The sequence below is a fragment of the Echeneis naucrates genome, chromosome 16 (assembly GCF_900963305.1).
Source record: "Echeneis naucrates chromosome 16, fEcheNa1.1, whole genome shotgun sequence".
Classification (NCBI taxonomy): domain Eukaryota; kingdom Metazoa; phylum Chordata; class Actinopteri; order Carangiformes; family Echeneidae; genus Echeneis; species Echeneis naucrates.
Genome location: NC_042526.1, coordinates 19,854,394 through 19,873,224, shown reverse-complemented (window position 1 = coordinate 19,873,224; position 18,831 = coordinate 19,854,394). Strand labels below are relative to the sequence as shown.

Sequence of the window (18,831 nt, the reverse complement as noted above, 5' to 3'; positions counted from 1 at the left end):
AAAAAAAAAAGGATTTATATACATTGAAATTAGAAATATTTGTAGTGGGATATGATACAATAGTGCAATAGTGCGGTAATGAGCAAATGTTCACGAGGTTGTCAGGTAGCTTATGGGGAGAGCTGGGAGACAGCCTGGGGGAAGAAACTGTTTTTAAGTCTGTTGGTTTTGGTGAACAGAGCTATGTAGTATATATGTATTATGTAGAGGTCTCCAGCTCAGTGTGAGCCAATCCAGATGCTGTATTTTAAGTCTAAAGTGATTACAGATCATGTGAAGGCTATATGGAAATCATATCTAACCAGATTCCCTTGTACCCCCAGATAAATTGAAAAGCCACTGTGGACCCTGGGCTGCATGTGGGTGCTGGGGTCACAACACAAGTTTTGAATCATGATTTTGATGTAATTACTGTCAAGAAAAGAAAAAACAAAAAAGTATAATGAAGGTAGTATTTGCTACTTTTTCATCCTTGATGAAACTTAAATAATACAATTACTACCACTTTCATGCCTGTATGCTAATTATAAGACTACATTTTACCAGTGGTAAAGTTCTTAAATAGGTTAGCAGCTCAGTAATGACATGCACTCGGAAAAGCCATTTGTTCTTACATATGCTAATCAAACAAACAACATATTTTATTTCATAGCTTTAGAAGTGCTGAGGATGTAGTGTTTATCACCAGCCAGGTTAGCTGTTTCCCTCTCTCCAAACTTGATGTTGTGCTATGAGAGCTAGCTGCTGATCAGATTTACAATAAAAGTTCTAAATTCTATTTGTTAAAAGAAATTAACGTATTTGCTAAAAGTAACAATTTCTTTAGATTTTTTTTATATATGAAAAAACGTTGGCCTAAATTCAAAATGTGTGAGGGGATGTGAAGTGGGGCATTAACCTCATGTTTTTAAGTCCTCACCACAGCCCTACAGCAGAGCTACTAATCAGCATGCTTCTTAGTTCAGACAATAGTACCAAGAACCAAAACCACCCATGGAGGTTCAACATCTTTTTTTCTGACAGGTGCTGAAGAGTTTCATGAGAAATATTAATCTTCTTCACTCCCCAGAAGAAGGAGGCCTCTGAAACAGATCAGAGCGGGCTGAAAGTAAGCAACTTTGTACGTTTCAGCTTTTGCCTGTGTGTGTGGGAGATTGAGAGCATTCCGAAGTGTAACTGCGGACTCACAGGTGCTCAATTCCTGGAAAGTGATCAGGGTTGCTGACTAATAGCTGAATTCTTGCACTAACCACATCGCACTCTGTGACAGACCCTTTGGTACAGAGGTGACAGAATGTGAAAGAAAAAAAAAAAAACCCATCCGACTGTACTCGATGAACTGCTTTTATCAAACGTATTGTTTTGAAATGCCACACTATGTTGATTGCTTTTTGCAGAAATCTGGCATAAACTATTTATACATATGGTGATGCTGATGAGATGCAGTGACACAATGTGAAATGAATTCCCAAAAAACATTTGTACACTTGTGTTGTGTAAGAGGGCAAGAAATTCAACTATTATAAACCTGATTTCTCACAAACTACATCCCCACATTTTTCATATTATTCTTCCTTGTTCATATTGAAAAGTGAAATCTCAGCAGAAAGCAGAACACACAACTACTAAATACTACACAAGATGAGTGTTTGATGCTTTCCAGGAGTTATCGCGTGATGAGGTATTGTAATTGTGGTTTAGTTTCCTTCAGCTGCATTATACACTTTCCTCCTCCTCAGACAGTGATCTCCTACGTTTCCCAGAAATAATTATAATAATCCCCACAAAGGGTGATGAACACGTTACTTTCATCTGTTCCGTGTGGGTGGTTAGAGCAATGGTGATAAAATCGCTAAACCACGACAAGGAGATTTTTTTTTTTTTCCAGTGTAGAAAAAATGAGTTATGCTGAAAGCATAAGACATGTCTTTCAGCTGCCACTTCGGATGCTAGGCTAATGTTTCTTCTGAGTGGATTTTCTCTGACTGATGGGGTCAAACATAACTGTGAGTTCAAACAATAGCTAAGGTGAAGCTAGCAGCTCTATGTGGTTGTACTCAGCAGGACTTGGTGCTAAATACTAACATCAGCATGTGAAGATGCCAAAATGTGAATGATAAGCAGGAGGAATGTTTATAATGTATTGTTATTTGGGTCAGACAGGAAATGATAATTCAATAGCTTTTTAGTCATAAACTATAAATATGAAAATTATAATTGGACCTTGGTTCCAGATAAAAGACTACCACAGTTATCACACATCATCCAGAAGACGGTACAAATGTATTAACTAAATTCTATATAAACTCAAGGTGGCACTGGAGGAAATGTCGTGTTTGTTAACATCAGGAGGATGCAGGAGATGCATGCATCTGGGGACTATGAACATCTCTCAGAAGATTTGTGCTAATATGATCAAATGAATATAGAGATATATCTCTAAGATTTGTTCTCTGGAAATTTAATGACCACTCATCCAATAATTGTTGACATATTTGAGTGTAGGACTAACCAACAAAGGACATCCCTAGAGCCATGATACCTCAGCCATCTTAAATTTCTTGAAACAAATTAACCAAAAAAAAAAAAAAAAAGCACTTGAATTTGTAAAACATGGGAATAAGGGAAGAAATGGAAAAGAAAAATCAGGTCATCCCCCTTTCTAAGATAGTTTAACTACTTCATACAGCCAAGATTTGTTGGCCTTAGGCAATCTTGGTACTCTCAGGATGTGCTGGCATAGGTTGCTAAAACCAAGTTCACAACCGTGCTACAAAGTGGCTTGCATACGCACGTCTTTTCCTGTTAACAGTTTCCTCCCAGTCCTTCAGTTACGCAAATGGCACCATGAGCTCAGTGCTCAGAGGAAGAGATGTTCACGAATTGCTGATGAGCGCCGGCAATATGAACAGCAGCATGAGTCACATCTCATACTGGAACACAAGGTACTTGCAGGTATAGTGACAGAGCATGTGTGTTTTTTATCCTCAGGATGTTTCTTTTTTCTTAATTAAACATTATTTCTTGCTGCACCATACAAGCAACATTATTCAGCTTGAATTAACAACTATTCACGTCTATATTTTTACATTATTCACCCCTATTTTTTTTATATTTTTAATAATACTTTTTATTCCCAAAATCACAAAGTTACACATCTCATCTAGAGAACTGATTTTGAAATCCTGTGAACCTTTCAAAGACTCCAAAGAGGAAAACAGTGAACTGGAGCATAATCCAATAAAAAAAAACCCATTTATTTAGAAACTTTAAAACACCTTGTCAACAATGTTAAACTTATTATTAAATTGTAAAAGCCTATGGAACACCTGTTGTTCAGCATGATGGCAGCTCACAGGGTTTGAACATCCAGCAAAATTTTTTTTTTTGACAAAATAAAAACAGATATCAGCATAGCTCTACTAATCTGCATGCCGAGGGCATCCCAAACAGTGCCGGATTAGAATTGGCCATGCTTTCCAAGTCGTCAGATCTGGTGCATTCAGCAGACATTCTAAAGAGCCATATGTGGGCCGACACAACTTAGAAACACAGAGTTGGCAATTTGTATGTTTTTAAGCCTCCCATTCAGCCCTCCATGTTTGCTTCCCGTATTGGGTTTTGATTCAAAAAATTCAGGGAGTCTGGGCTGTTCTGGCTTGGCGTGGATAGGTACTCTAACTCGTAGCCTCCACTCCTGTTGGCTGGGCGGACTTCACTTGAAATTTTTTTGTGCTCCAGGATTTGCTGCAGCTGGTGGCACGCATACTCAGGCTTGATGGTGAGGGGCCCTACGGGAACTTCGATACCCAGGATGTCAGTCACCATGTAGGGACGAAGCCACCCCACTAGAGGGGTGCTGCCAGGAGTGTAGTGGGTCTGCCGATGGTAGAAGAGGAGGCCATCCACCTGCAGCGAAAAATTCAGCACTTCAACACAGGGTTTTTAACATTTAATTAACTCATATAGTGCTCAACAGAAGAATAATGTAGAAATGGTTGAATGGTTGAAGATGAAATGATTTGCTCTCACGCTGAAGCTATACTCAGCTGCCAGGGCTTTCTGGATTGATTCAGCTGTACAGTCTGTGCTTTGTAGGCTCACAAACCGGAACTGTTGGACCGAGGGTGGGGGGGGGAGAAAAAAGAAGTTATTTCCCAACGCAACTTGTCTTCCTCTCAAATGTGAGAATTTTTTTTTCCAAGGGTGAGTTTACACTGCAAGCACTAAGTCTGATTTAGATTCCACTTGGGTGGAGACTGATGATTTGGATGTGGATCACCATATAATTGTCAAGATTTGTGTGTAATAACCACTTTAATGTGTACAATTGTCAATGTACAATTAGTTTCAAAAACCAGTAATGGGAACTTTTCTTTTCATTTGTCTGATTTTTCCCTGAGGAGGTTTGAAGTTTGGGACTTTATTTATCCCGTATGGGGAAATTTTCTGCAGAAAATCAAAGACTCAAAAAACATGGTGCAGTGTCTCAAATAACAGACACTAGGGATTTAAAAAAAAAAAAAGGCACATGAAGTGAAAAGCCCCTCTTCCCAGTTCTGGTACTCACCGGGTTGCGTTTTGCGATCTCTGATAGACCGTCTGTCTCCTGTACTTTGGATTGAAGCCAGTAGAAACGGAACTCAGTCTATTGATGAGAAAACAAGCATTGTAAACCAGAAAATGCTGTTTCAAATTCTGAGCCAATGAGATGGGCAAAATGGGAAAAAAAAAAAAATAAAAAAAAGGCACATCTGTGTCCCAGACTTTGCTACTTAAGCAATTAGACAAGCATTCCTGGATCGCTGGAAGATTTAGAAGCAACTCTTACCGGGCAGTCATAGACCGGGTGGCCTCTCCAGCACATGACATCCAGAATGTAGTATGTTCTGTCCACTTCGCTGTAAATGCAGTCCAGAATTGTGTAGTCTACATGGACAAAATAAAATAGACCACCTTGCAGACTTACTGATATCACTGGTAAAATGATTATTGAGCTCTACCACTGACACAGTTATTACAAATTCAAATACTCTCTGGTTGCGCAAATCATTTATGGTCCTGTTTTGATGTTTTGGAATAAAGATGAACCAACACCTAACACTGTGAGGGTGGAGCAACAATGAACAACCGGGGCTGCAAGATATCTGAGCTCTAAAGTTATTTAAAAAGTTTGCTTACAAATAAACAATCAGCAAACATGAACACGTTACAACAAACATGTTTAATGGTGACAATATCAATTCTTCACTGGATGTTTTTGTTGGATCTGTGCAGCCCACTCTGCAGTAATAAACTTCATTGATAAATTAACCCTTTAGAAAGTTTTGAATCTCCATTAGAGTTCAAAATAACATTGTGCGAGTTTGTGCAAACCTTTGAAATTCCACTGAGGGATTTCAAAAGTAAAACATTTCAAGAGGTTCAAAAGTGAATGTGAGACAGCAGAAGAAGCTTTTGCTGGTGACAACACTAATGTGAAAAGCAAGGAAGCTTAGCTGGTCCATTTTCGTGGCCCACCCACCTTTTCCCATGGCAGAGTTGTGGCGGTTCCCACCAGGCAGCAGGGAGGGGAAACGGTTCACACAGTAGCCGCTTTTAGTGTATGCTGCAGTGGACCCCTTCAGAAAGAAAAGACAAACACAGACACACTACATTAGGTTGGCCTTATAATCTACATCCATACTTCTTCATAAGGACATACGACCTGCCCAATATTGTTTAATATTGTCCACATTTGTCAACAAAACAGCCCTGGCACATTGAAGTCTGGATTGCTCTAGACCTCTGAAGGCGACCTGTGGGATTTGGACCAAGACTTTAGTAGCAGATCCATTAAATTCTGGAAATTTTGAAGTGGAGCCTCCACAGATTAGACTTGTTTTTCCCAGCTCATCCCACAGATTCTTGACTGGATTGAGATCTGGGGGATTTGGAGGTAAGCTAACACCTTGAACAGGTAGTTGCTCCTCAGATCATTCTTGAAGGTTTGTAGCAGTGTGGCAGGGAGCATTATCCTGCTGACATTAGGTGATACTGTTATTTATGTGTAACATCCACATGAATCTCAGGACCCAAAGCATCACAGTGCCTCAACAGCTTGTTTTATTGCCATAATGCATCCTGGTGCCATCTCTCCCCAAGGAAAGAGACTGACATTCCACATGATATGAAAGAAAACCTTATTCATTATACCTGGGGCCTATACCACAATGTGGGATTAAAAAACCCAGGAAATGTTCCAGTGATCCATCTTTGATTAATCTATCCTCAATTAATCTAATCCTAAATTGTGATTTTCCATACAACAAAGCTGATTATCAGCTCAGTAAATCAAGTCAGGTTTGTCCTGTCTGGTTGTCTGTGCATGCACATAAAAGAGGCAGGAAAATCAACATTTAGGAAACAGGGACAAATATCTGACAGAGAAACAAAGAAGTTTGAAGAATATAAGAACATAATAAAAGATGAAAACAACACTGCTTTACAGCATTTTACAGACTGCTGTAAGACTGTAAATATGCATCAAGCACTGCAAGTCATCTGTCGTTTGTGCTTTTCAGTTTATTAAGAGAGCTGGGTTGTGGTATTTAACAGGTTTGTCACCATTGAGGTCAAAGTCTGAAATAAGAACAGAGGAACCGGATGACTGTAGATGAACAGTCACTTTAATAGTGTAGCTGGTTCTGTCACAGGGTGTGGCGTGTTAGTGACACCACAGGTTAGAGGAAAGGGCAGCACAGCCATATACCTCATCCAGGAATCTGCACCACATAGTGATATGAATTAAAATTTTTTTCATTACTTATAATCCACAAGTATGATTAAATTAAATGTTGAAAGTGTATTTGTTCTACATTTAGGATTATTACAGAGAAACATCAGATGTTGCAAGAAAATGTAAAAGAAAAGCCTTTCACAAGAAGTTTATAACTCATTTCACTTCTTCAAATATGTCTTTTGTGACAATTTTGAAGATCAGTATTGAAATCTTCTCTAGGCACATTTTAAACCACAAATATTTTGTTTTGCCATCTTCCTAGCAATAAATCCGAGGCTGTGAGCAAACCTACATTTACATCTGCCCCAGTTGCTATTGCTGCTTGTGCTATGTTTACAGGGGAAACACAAGAATGTATCCAGCCATTTAGAGGAGGAAACATCAGAGAGACTCTGCCACATGTTTGAGCTTCATTATGACCTATACTCAAAGGTTTTTGAAGAAAGACATAAGTACAGTAAGTGTAATTAATTTCTTATGTTGTTGACTAGTTAGCAATCAACAGTGGCTAACACAGTGTTAGTGGTTGTGCTAATCCAAAGTCTTGCTCTCGATGCTGACAAGGTTTTGATGACTGCCGAAAGAGTATTGAGGTAGTTTGAGGAGGAAGCATAAAAACCTGTTGTAAATAAACTCAGAGCCTAACTGACATATAAGCAGTTTGTATAGCTAGCAGTTTCAATTTGCTTATTCTATTTGCTGCTTGTAACTAGCAGCGACTGACACAGCGTCCCTTATTGTGCTAATGAAGCCTGTCGCTCACTGTACTGACAAGGTTTTGGTGACTGGTGAGAGTTGCACATATCAAGATGGTCAGTGAGAAGAGGAAACAGATGATGGCAGGGATCCTTGGCTGTCTGAATCTCTTTTAATGTGTATCACTGGTCTGCTGCTGTTCCAAGTGTGGAAACACTTATAGTCATATACTCAAGTTTATTTTGCCCATCGAAGAGTTTGTATTAACAACATATGACCATGTTGAGAAGGACAAAAACTACATTTTTGTCGAGGGGGTCCTTTAATACTCACAATGGGGTTGTTTTGGGGTGTGTTTGATGAGACTGACAGGTTTCCCATGATTCACCACAGGACCTCCTGCTCTTCCTCAGCTTCATTCAGGCTTCTCCCAAATTTTGGATTCCAATTGTTTGAATTGTTTTGATCATTTTCAACAATTCCTAAGATGTGACGAGAGTAACAATATTTTCTGTATATCAAAGTTTGGCACTCTGGAGAGCTCTCTCAAGGTCTAAATATTTTTCTTTTTTTGACTATCAAGCTGCCAACAGCCACACAAATAGAGCACATGTGGACTGAGCAGAGAAGTAGGGGATAATGGACTGGTCACCCTGGTACTGATAACCCTCTTCAGTTCAGAATTACTATCTTGTTGTTGTGAGCTTGACAGGGAGTAGCAGAACAGACTGTACAGAATTCCCAAACACTTTGCAATTATTATGCAATGTTTAAAGAAATGGGCATCTTGATTACAGCTCTTGCTTTGGATACACTGCTACAGATATTACAGCTCAAAGAGTGTCACATGCTCCCCACTTTGGGGTTTTGGACTTTTTGTCTTCAGAGTGTGCACCTGAAGAGGCACAGGACATTACGCAAATGAAAGCATTCATGGTCATCTTTTCAGGGTGTCTCTTCAATCATCACTGTTCATTTTGTTTCCATTTTACATACTAATGATATCATTCATGTTTGCAGCAGCATCAGCATGACATTAACTTCTCTTATTTCAACCCGGATAATGAAACACAATGTGGCTCAATATGCCCACTGTTGTCTGGCAGAACGTGCATTCTCTACATCTTGTTTTTCCAGTTTACTTCACACTTCAGGGTCAAGGCCACTTCTGTGAGTCATGGAGTTCACTTAAAGCTTTAAAACCAATACACGTCAGTGGCTGTTTGCGCTGCTTCATATTATATTGTCATCAGATTAACTCAAAATTATTATGATTCATATTATATTAACTGTATACCTTGCATACATGAATCAACTGCTTAACAATATTGTAATGACGCCAGGTCAGACTTACTGACTTAGTAATCATTTTCTCAAAAACACTGATTCAGTAACCGCTATGCATTTTAAATAGAAAGATGCTGAATACTGTTGTGTGAAAACTGATGAGTCTTTTGAGCTGGATGGGAAGTTGACGCATCAAATTTTAAAATGGAAACTAATTTGATAGCTAATAAGAAATGGCTCATAGAAACTCAGGTGTATTTGACACCTGACTATTCTTTATGCAGCTAATGACATCAGCAACAGATCATGTGAAAAAGTATAAAAACCAAAAACAGGTTCCTACCTTGGAGGCAACAATGAGAGATCTCTTCCCTACAGGACACACCACCATCAGCCATTCGGTATCCAGTTCTGATGGCACGTCCACCAGCCACTCTGACAGCATGAGCTGAGGGAGATGAGTTACTTTATCAATGAGAGCTTCATATTCCTTAACACTTGTATTAAGTAGCTCAAGAATTATTGGAAAGGTCTGTCACCACAACAAGGTCTAACACAAAATTACAGAGCTGTAATTTTAAAAACTAAGGTGTCCTCTACTGGACAACATTGACATTACAACAAAAAGATAATTGTGCAATTTGCCATCCTTCTCATGAGGACCATAATATGTCAAACACTGACCTGATTTGCATAATGTTTTGGCAGCTTCCTCCTTTCAATCTCCATCCCCTCTTCCTCTGTGTTGGCATGTTGTTGCTGTTCCCCCTCCTCCTGTTTCTCCATGTCCTCCTCTGGATCGCTGTCTGCCCAGTCCCCATCAGCCAGACGCCGTGCATGATTGACATAGTTCAACCTTTTACTTAGATACCAAACAAGAAAAAAAGGACTCTTTCAGACACATTGTCTGTGGCATTGATTTAGCTTGAGCCTACTAGTCATTCACCGCATTAATACGTGCAACTAAACAGCAGCCTCCTGAAGTGAAATCGGCTATTAATTTGTATTTTTAGCTGACAGCTGTATTAGTTCCTAGTGTTGTAGCAGGAAACAGCACAGAACAGATCTGACTGACAGTGGAGAAAGGTCACCTGTGCTTCTTGGCTATACAATGGTTATTGTTCACCTTTTAGTGAAATGAAAATCACAAATATATAATCAGCCAATCACATAGCAGCAACTTTGTAAAAAAGATCTGCTGCTCTCTAAACAGAGCATCGGAATGGGAAAGAAAGGTGATTTGAATGCCTTTGAACTTGGTGCGGCTGTTTTATGTGTATATACTTTTGCCCACTTAATGCTACTTAATCGTTGGCCCATTCACATTAATTCCATCTTTTACCTTGTACTTAAAATATTTTATTTTAAATAATTATATTAACTCTTAAGGGAGAAAATATTTCTAATAATATTTTTATGTCTATTCAGAAGCACCCGTAACAAACCAAATGAAGTTTTATCATTAGTAGTTAAGTATTTCTGATTTTGATTTTGTGCCTGATGGGCTAAGTATTTCAGAAACAATTAATTGGGATTTTCATGCCCAACCATCTCTCAAGTTTATAAATAGTAGTCCCCCCCCCCAAAAAAAAAAAAAATCCAGAGGAAAAAAAGCTTTGATGATGCCAGTAGTCACACCAGAATTGTTGGACTGGTTAGACCCGGTAGGAAGGCAACTGCAACTGAAATAGTCACTCTGTACAAACGAGGTGTGTAAAAAGGCATCTCTAAATGCACAGAACCTATAACATTTAAGCAGATGGACTACAGCATCCGAAGACACACCAGGGGCCACACTTCTGTCAGCTAAGACAAAGAAACTCGATTTCTGCTATCAATGGTTCAGGCTGGTGGTTAAAATTCATAAAGCTCAAATCATCACTAACTGGATTCTTGAACATGACCATCAGTTCACCATACTCAAATGGCCTCCATGGTCAAAACATCTCAAGGGAACTGAGCACCTATGTGACGCAGCGGAACATGAGATTCACATTGTGGATGTGCAGGTGATAAATCTGCAGCAACTACCCTGGACCAAAATCTCTGAGGAAAATTTCCAGGACCAGCTGTTATTAGCAAGGTGGACCAAAAACAGTAGCTGGTGAGTGTAGAGGGATGGGATAAATATTATCTTATCATTCAAACAAATAAACAGCAAGTAATGCATAAAAAATCTGACACTATAACGATCAATTATTTTGATATGTACCTTTTCTGCAGGTCAAGGAAGCGCCTCCGTCGCTCACTCTGCTCCAGCACGCTGTACTTGCTCTTGTACTGGGCCAGCCTAGGGTGAGGGGCAGCTGTACTGTTGGGCTCTTTGGACACAGCAAAGCTGGCCGAGAGGGCTTGGGTCAGATCATCCATGAAGACTCTGTAAGTCAGTACAAAATAATAATCATGTAAGTTTGCACGCATTGCCCCCCTCTGCTTTTCTACAGGTTTTGTCTTATAAAAGGTACCTTTATTGGTTGTAATGTGACTGATGAATCATCACTGTTTACAAAGCCTAAAAATTATTAGTTCAAAAGCACCTTTACAATATTTAAGTGCAGAATCTGCATTTTATTATTTTGTGATTTTTGAGGCGAATGTGTACATTCTTTCACTGCAGTTTGTTATTTTGTGTAACATCTGTTTGACATCTGTAGGATGGTACACATGTTCAAGCTGCTCTCTCAGTGTGACTCAAACATTGTGTGATTCAGTCAACGGATGGATGTATCTAAGATGTCTGTGAATGATGGACACGTCAGCTTTTAATCATCCATTAATGTGATGACTATTGTCATCAACTGGCTGGGTCTATAAAATGCACAAAACACAACAAACACACAACATCAGTGATCGTTTCCCTGAGATGATAGCTTTATATTTCTATTCAACTAAAGTCATCAAAAGACAATGAAGTGAAACGTCAACATAAGTATTACCTCTTTTTTGGACTTGCTTGTTTCCTGTCTGCACATTACACCTTTGATTCTTCAGGCGGAGTTCACTTTATTTCAATGACACATCCACTCAGCTTCCTGATTTTATTAGTACACCAAGCTCAGCCTGCTGTAGTCCGGCAGAGTTATGGTGAATGACAGAAACATAACTTGACCTCGGTGAATAAACACTCATTAACTGAGGGAGGGCTGCTTCAGCTTTGGCTGGGTGCACCTGATTGAACTTCCAATGAACAGTGCGAATTAGCCTCAGTTTTATAAAGCCATTGATCGGCAGTGAGTTCATTTGTAAAACACCAACAGCACAAGCACCTTCGCAAACATATATTATTGTGCTGATCTGTTTGTTTCCATAAACAGTAAAACAGAGGCAGTTCATTTTAGCAGCTAGCTAAGCTCTTAGCATGCTGTGGGCCGACCAGTCGCCCAACTACACTGCGGGTTACCAGCCCTTCGGCATCGGGTTCGACAAGCTTCCAAAAATTTCCGAGCCGAAAGCAATCCCATAGACGGGAGGTCTGTTTGGGTGAAAATACTACGGGATAAATCAGCTGTTTGGACAAATACCTTAGGGGAGGCCGTTGCCGTTGCCGCTGCTGCTGCTGAAACCTCACGCTGACATCTTTCCCACTACTGATGGTAATACGTTGGGCAACCAAGAGCCGCAAACTAACCCGGAGTTTTCCCGTCCATCGTGGATAGCATTCACACACCATCCAAATCCAAAGAGTAAAACTAAAATCTGCAGCGGTTAAAAGTTTCTCCGCTAATGTGATGTTATTTGAGTATAAAAGGATGAACCTTTCCTTATCAAAGTGCTGTCACCTCAATGGGAAAATGGGACAATTAGGTTTTACCTCAAGATGAACAAATTAAATTTAACTGGAACTATATGAAAACTTCATTGGGTATGGAACAAAAGTGGAACACCATTTGAATCCGTTTTGTATTATTAGTCTTTTATATTCTACCAACTGCTGACGAAGCAAAACTTTGATGTCGTGCAAGGAACACTCGACTACTGTTGAAGAAAAAGTTGGAATACTACAGTGTAAACACTAAATGTCCTGCATTCGGATTTTTACTTTGTGTAAGTATAAATTAATTATTAAATGATTATGATAAAATGTGCTTAACAACAGAAGTGTAAAATAAAAGTACTCATTGTGCTCTTTAAATACTGTTAATTTATGTGTAAAAATACCATCTGCTCTATTACAAACAAAATTTCACGCTGAATTTGATCATCTTGAGGTAATTTCAGGTAAAATATGGAGACTATAATATAAAATATTAATTTCCAGTGGTTTATTATAGTGTTTACTTGCAATGACACAGGTCACACATACTTATTTACATTATTATTCCCCTTCATCTTTTATACTAAATGTTCTTGTTTTATTATTGGGGTCTATGTATCATGTCATAATCTATGATTATCATGTGCAAGAGAGCAAGAACAATAAAACAGCAACACAGACAGTACAGTGAGTACAATGCTGGAAAAAAGAGTGCAACCTTTAAGATAGAATATGCAATATGTGCATGTATATGTAACATATCATGTGGTCTTATCTGTACTGTAATGATTTGTCTGTTTTTTAAGGTGCCAACTTCGAGGGCACTTGTAATATCATTATACTCCATACAATGAGGGTTTCTATATTTATCCATTTCAATTTTATTTCTATTTCAATGAAGTGCCTAGGATGTTTTCACTGTTGTTGTGGCTGGCTCTGTGTTTCTCCTGATGGAGGCAGTATTGAACCAATCTCTCCTCCTTCCAAGACTGTAAAGGGGCTGGTTAAAAAAAAAAGAAAGAAAGAAAGAAAAAGCGAACTTGCCTTCAATTGTTCGAAGCTGGCGTCATGGAAAGAGTTGCCTTAGCTTCAGCGGGCTCGGGAACAAACCGTGAGGATGTGTGTTGATGCTGGTTGATCCTGGCAGTTACACAGTCGACAGAAGATGCGGAGGAACCTGTTTACAAGGAAAAAGCAGCAAGTTTGATTCTGGCGGTGGGGGGACGCGGAGCTGCACTCAGAAATGCTCATCCCTCTGTTCTTCCTCAGGTTGGACCACTTTGTCTTGGAAATACTCTAATCGGGGATGTTTTGGAGACATCGCGATGACAAACAAGTGTCCGATGAGTGAACGACACGAGGTCTCATCCCGGAGTTCGAGGATTAAAACCCGGAGGAGCCTTCGGGAGGAACCAGCTTTGTTTTTCAACCTGTTGAATTTGTGATGCATAAATGAGTTAGAGCCTCTGTGTTCGTCTTGAATACAGCATCTGTAGCCCAAAGTTATTGTCTGATTTCTAAGCATTATATAGATTAGAAGACAACAGATCTAGAGCCTCGATGGGCTGAGGATACTCCCGGTCTCTGTTGGCAGAGTTTAGCTTGAGGACAAGACTAATAGTTGTGTTTCTTATCTGTCGTCTCAGTCAGTTTCCAAAAGTGGCCTTGTGCTGGTGCACACCTGATCCAACAGCTGCCATGTAATATGAGATGACCTTCAGTGTTACAGTGAGCTTGTTTCAGATGTTCCTTGGCTTGGATGGAGGCAATAGCGTCAATATAGTCTAGGCACTATGTGTGCGTAGAAGTAGTTGGTTTCGGACTTCCCACTGTAGTATCAAGATGTCTGTGAAAGCCAAAGCCATCTACACTTTTCTAAGCGAGAACAAAGAGGAGATCAACATCCAGGAGAATGAGGAACTGGTTATATTTGATGAGAACTCAGTTGATGGCTGGTTTCAGGGGGAGAACAGTCGAGGGGAGAGGGGTCTTTTCCCAGCTTCATATGTGGAAATCATTCGCACTCGCTCAAACTCGAATGTGACTGACTGCTCCATCAGCCCAGCAGGCTCTTTAGAGAAGGACTCCTCCTATTTCCACTCATACCCAATCACCCCTCCTCATTTGCAACAACCATATGATGACGACGAAGATGACGACTGGGATGACTGGGATGACAGGTCCACTGTGGTGGATGATTCTGACCATGCAAGAAGCCCGGGAGCCAATGGACATGCTCATCAGAGCCCATTGTCCAACAATCCCAATGTGCACTACCGGCCCAAACCGCAAATGGAGAGACAGGACAGTATCTCCAGCTCCAGGAAGGGCAGTATGGTGGGAAGGAACTTGAATCGGTTTTCCAGCTTTGTCCGCTCAGGGGTGGAGGCATTCATTCTGGGCGATGTACCCATGATGGCAAAGATAGCTGAGTCATACACTATCGAGATGGGTCCTTTGGGACCTCGGTGGAAGGATAACCCGCAACCTTTCTCCTGCTCCATTGAAGACCCCACAAAACAGACAAAGTTCAAGGGCATCAAGACCTACATTTCCTACCGGGTCACGCCGAGCCACACTGGGCGTCCCGTCTACAGGCGTTACAAACATTTTGATTGGCTCTACAACCGCCTACTGCACAAGTTCACTGTGATCTCTGTGCCTCATCTGCCTGAGAAACAGGCTACGGGGCGATTTGAGGAAGACTTTATTGAGAAGCGTAAAAGGAGACTTATACTATGGATGAACCACATGACCAGTCACCCAGTCCTCTCCCAGTATGAAGGCTTTGAACACTTTCTGATGTGTGCTGACGACAAGCAGTGGAAACTGGGAAAGAGACGCGCGGAGAAGGATGAGATGGTGGGCGCCCATTTCATGCTGACGCTTCAGATCCCAAACGAGCACCAGGACCTTCAGGATGTCGAGGAGCGGGTTGACTCCTTCAAGTCCTTTGCTAAGAAAATGGACGACAGTGTGATGCAGCTCACCCACGTTGCCTCCGAGCTGGTGCGTAAACACCTGGGTGGGTTCAGGAAGGAGTTCCAGCGGCTGGGAAATGCCTTCCAGTCTATCAGCCAGGCGTTCATGCTGGACCCTCCTCACAGCTCAGATGCCCTCAACAACGCCATCTCACATACAGGCCGTACCTACGAGAACATTGGAGAGATGTTTGCAGAGCAACCTAAGTATGACCTCTTCCAAATGCTGGACAAGCTGTCACTCTACCAAGGCCTGCTTGCTAACTTTCCTGACATTATTCATCTACAGAAAGGTAATGAGCTTGTCTGTGAATTGCTTTAAAGTTTTTTCTGACGCCTCTTGTGCAAGTACTCGATTAGGATATTGTTGCAAAAGCTTCATCGGTGAGAATGAAGAATGACACACAATGTACCTCCTGATTTGAGCAGACTTAGCTGATGGCCTGTGATCTTGTTTTGGTTTTTGATTTGTGCTATTTATTTTGCCACTGATGACAGATGAGGCCAGGTTTTACCTCCAGTGTTTTTTCATCATGGACACAGACACATTCAGTCAGGCACATGCCATTTAAACGCAAAAATTAAATTTATTGTGTTTATATGTTTTTATGTCATTCTCTGATTAATATTTAGGTCAGAATGTTTACCAGCAGCATCTGTCATTTTTACAAGCTCATTGACTCCCACCAATCCATTTACAAGCAACCACACACACTGCCACATTCTGTCGCTGAGAGTAGCTAATAAATACCTTCAGAATAATTATGGACTCGGGAAAACATGTTTCTAAAAAAATAAGACGAGAGAAGAGATCATTAATTTATCTTTTGCCCGATGTTGTCCCTCCACTGATCATATCATGAAGTAAATCAGAAAATAATTGATGCATACTGTACTGTAAAGATCTAGGCAAGGTAAATTATGTAATTGATTTATACCGCAACTTTCAATATCTGTTAAGTACATGTGTTCAGTCCAAAGTACATCATGTACATTTAAGGGAGCTTTGGTGATCTCACACAAAGTGATATCACATGTCAGGAGAAATTATTGAATTTATCTACCTATCGAGAGACACAATCATCATTAATGTCACAGTTTAGCTTCCCTAAACCTAAGCCCACATTTCACCTTAAATTCTGTTCAACATTTGATGAGACCAACCATCATGAGCTTTGTTCTGGTGGAATAATACAACCAGCAGCCATGATTTCACCAGGACACCTGAGTAGTGTTGGCAGTGGGGAGTGGGGGTTGGGTGCTGGGTGCTGGTGGTATTAACCGGGCAATCAGAATAAGTGGCATGCTGTCAGGTTGTCTCAGCTTTTGTGTCATCCTTGGGGCTTTGCATTCCTGTGGTCTTTGATCTGGCAAGTTTGCAAAGACAACTTGTTGACACATTCTTTCTCACTGTTGTGGTTCTGGTGGTTAAGAAATACTGTATATCACTGTTCATGTCAGTTACCCATTTTGCTATTAATTAAGTCCAAACATATTCCCATGGCTGCTGATGGAAATGTAAGATGCATCTTTTCCTTTGGTCATAGCATTTGCATTACAGACAGTAACGGTTCAGAGGAGAAGCAATCCTTTCTGTCACATGAGAAAGTTCACTAATCACTATTTCTACATAAACTGACACAAAATTGAAATGTACATTCTCTATTTTGGAAATGGCACTATTCATTACAGTCAGCTTGTGACACAGGCCACTCTGGGCCCTGCCTTCACTGCCATCTCTCTTCCTTTAAACCCACATGGAAAAATAGATCCACCATTACTTTGCAAGAAGTGGTGCAGCCTGTTTGTAATGATTGGTAGTCACATTTTGTCATGCTCAGTATTGACCACTCATATTTGAGTCACTGTCCTATTTTACTGTTGTGTATTAGCGTCATGTTGTTCAATGGTTAATGTTATTGGCTTGAAATCACAAGGCACACTGTTGTCCTTTAATGTTAACAGGCTGGATTTGAATACTCTATCACCCTTGTGTTAGTTCAGGCTGATTTTCATAAAGCCCATGGTGAGGTATTAGTTCAGCCTACTCAGGTCTACAACTCAAGCATTATCTGCTGTGAACGTTGTTGCATGTTTTTGGCCACTGCCAAACAGTTACCACATCAGCTGATTGGAGCTCAGGGGGAAGGAAAGGGGCCACTAGCGAGGAGGAATAATTCTGCTACTAAATGTTATCTCCTTCAAGCAGCTGCTGCTTATTATCTAAGAATTTGTTTGTGATATGCTTCAGCCACTTAGATAGATGTAGATGCTCCCCCCATCCTGTGAACAAATGAGACAGAACAGAGTAACCTGACTGATTTTATAGAGTTTATGGAAAATGTCCAAACATAAATATTTTAGACAGCTCTGTTGATGTCAGGTGATGCAGATAGTCATTTTCACATGCAGAGCTTTTGCGATATCCGTCTCATAGAGCTATCCATTGGAATTAACTATATGAGGATTTACAGAGATATTTCTATTCCTTAGCATATGAACTCAAAATAGTTCCTCTCCTTAACAGTTATTATTTGTTGAAGTGACTCATAAAGTTCAACAGCCCAGTTTATGATGGCTAATGTTAGCTAATGCTAGCAATGGTGAGATTGATATGGCTTTGCTGACTCTGATACTAGTGACTTCGTTGTAACCAGCAGTTACAGTGTCCACTATTAATGAAAAAGATACATCATTGAACATTACAACAACAACAACTAGGAAGAATCGACAAAGGGGAACTTGTACATGGGCATTTCATTAATAATCTGGCAATAATCATTGTCAGAGAAACAAATAATTATGCTAATCAAACACAGAGATTTCTGAGAACATTAATCAAAGTTTACACTAAGGGGACATCAGTAAAGCTTTAGTACAGTAGAAGCTCTGGTTTTAATTATGAACTGCATCTTTAAAAAAGTACAAGATATTTTATAAGAAAGTGCAACAACAGGAAAGTACAACAAAAAAAGGCAATGAAGAGACAGAGCAGGACTTGATCCTGCTCTGATAGGTTTTGAGAGCTTGTTTCACAATCTGCAAACCACAACAGAGAACAGCCTGTACTGCCATGGCCTGGTTTGCGGGGATGGGGATGCCAGACGACATTCCTTATAGGAACACAGAGGTTGAAAAGGAGCATAGCGTTGAATGACTGAGTTCAAGTAGATGGATGCTGACCCAGAGGTCAATCTGAAGCCAGTATTAATGACTTATTGTTAGCAAAGAAATGATAAGACAAACCATATGAGTGGATAATTGGACCTAAAGAAGTGATGTATATTGCGAAAGGGAGCAGTGGACAGTGGGTGGGGTTAGTGACACTAACC

At 40.2% G+C, this 18,831-nt stretch overlaps 2 protein-coding genes and 1 long non-coding RNA gene across 5 annotated transcripts in view; 2 read left to right on the top strand and 1 right to left on the bottom strand.

Moving 5' to 3' along the window:
* The window catches only part of LOC115056442 (uncharacterized), a 14,299-nt gene extending 3,160 nt beyond the window's left edge, over positions 1-11,139 (top strand). The window contains exons 2-4 of the long non-coding RNA XR_003841793.1: positions 1,024-1,108; positions 7,121-10,868; positions 10,988-11,139. This is a non-coding gene — a long non-coding RNA (uncharacterized LOC115056442). The remainder of the gene's footprint in view (positions 1-1,023; positions 1,109-7,120; positions 10,869-10,987) is intronic.
* Positions 3,237-14,129, bottom strand: snupn (snurportin 1). Of its 2 annotated transcripts, none has more exons than XM_029522879.1 (9): positions 13,563-14,129; positions 10,977-11,141; positions 9,449-9,626; positions 9,108-9,212; positions 5,525-5,621; positions 4,832-4,929; positions 4,571-4,648; positions 4,033-4,113; positions 3,237-3,909 (listed from the first exon to the last, which is right to left on the bottom strand). In XM_029522879.1, exons 2-9 carry the CDS (start codon positions 11,132-11,134, stop codon positions 3,589-3,591), a joined length of 1,116 nt encoding a protein of 371 aa, XP_029378739.1. In that variant the 5' UTR covers positions 11,135-11,141; positions 13,563-14,129; the 3' UTR covers positions 3,237-3,588. The 2 variants fall into 2 exon arrangements, with proteins under 2 accessions (XP_029378739.1, XP_029378738.1); XM_029522878.1 differs by lacking the exon at positions 13,563-14,129 and adding an exon at positions 12,286-12,365.
* Positions 13,553-18,831, top strand: part of snx33 (sorting nexin 33) — a 17,899-nt gene continuing 12,620 nt past the window's right edge. The window contains exons 1-2 of one of the 2 annotated variants that reach the window (XM_029522877.1): positions 13,553-15,527; positions 15,735-15,792. In XM_029522877.1, coding sequence (XP_029378737.1) covers positions 14,361-15,527; positions 15,735-15,792 — 1,225 coding nt within the window. In that variant the 5' untranslated portion in view covers positions 13,553-14,360. Of the gene's footprint in view, positions 15,793-18,831 lie in introns of both variants that reach the window. The other variant, XM_029522876.1, reaches the window with a different exon arrangement.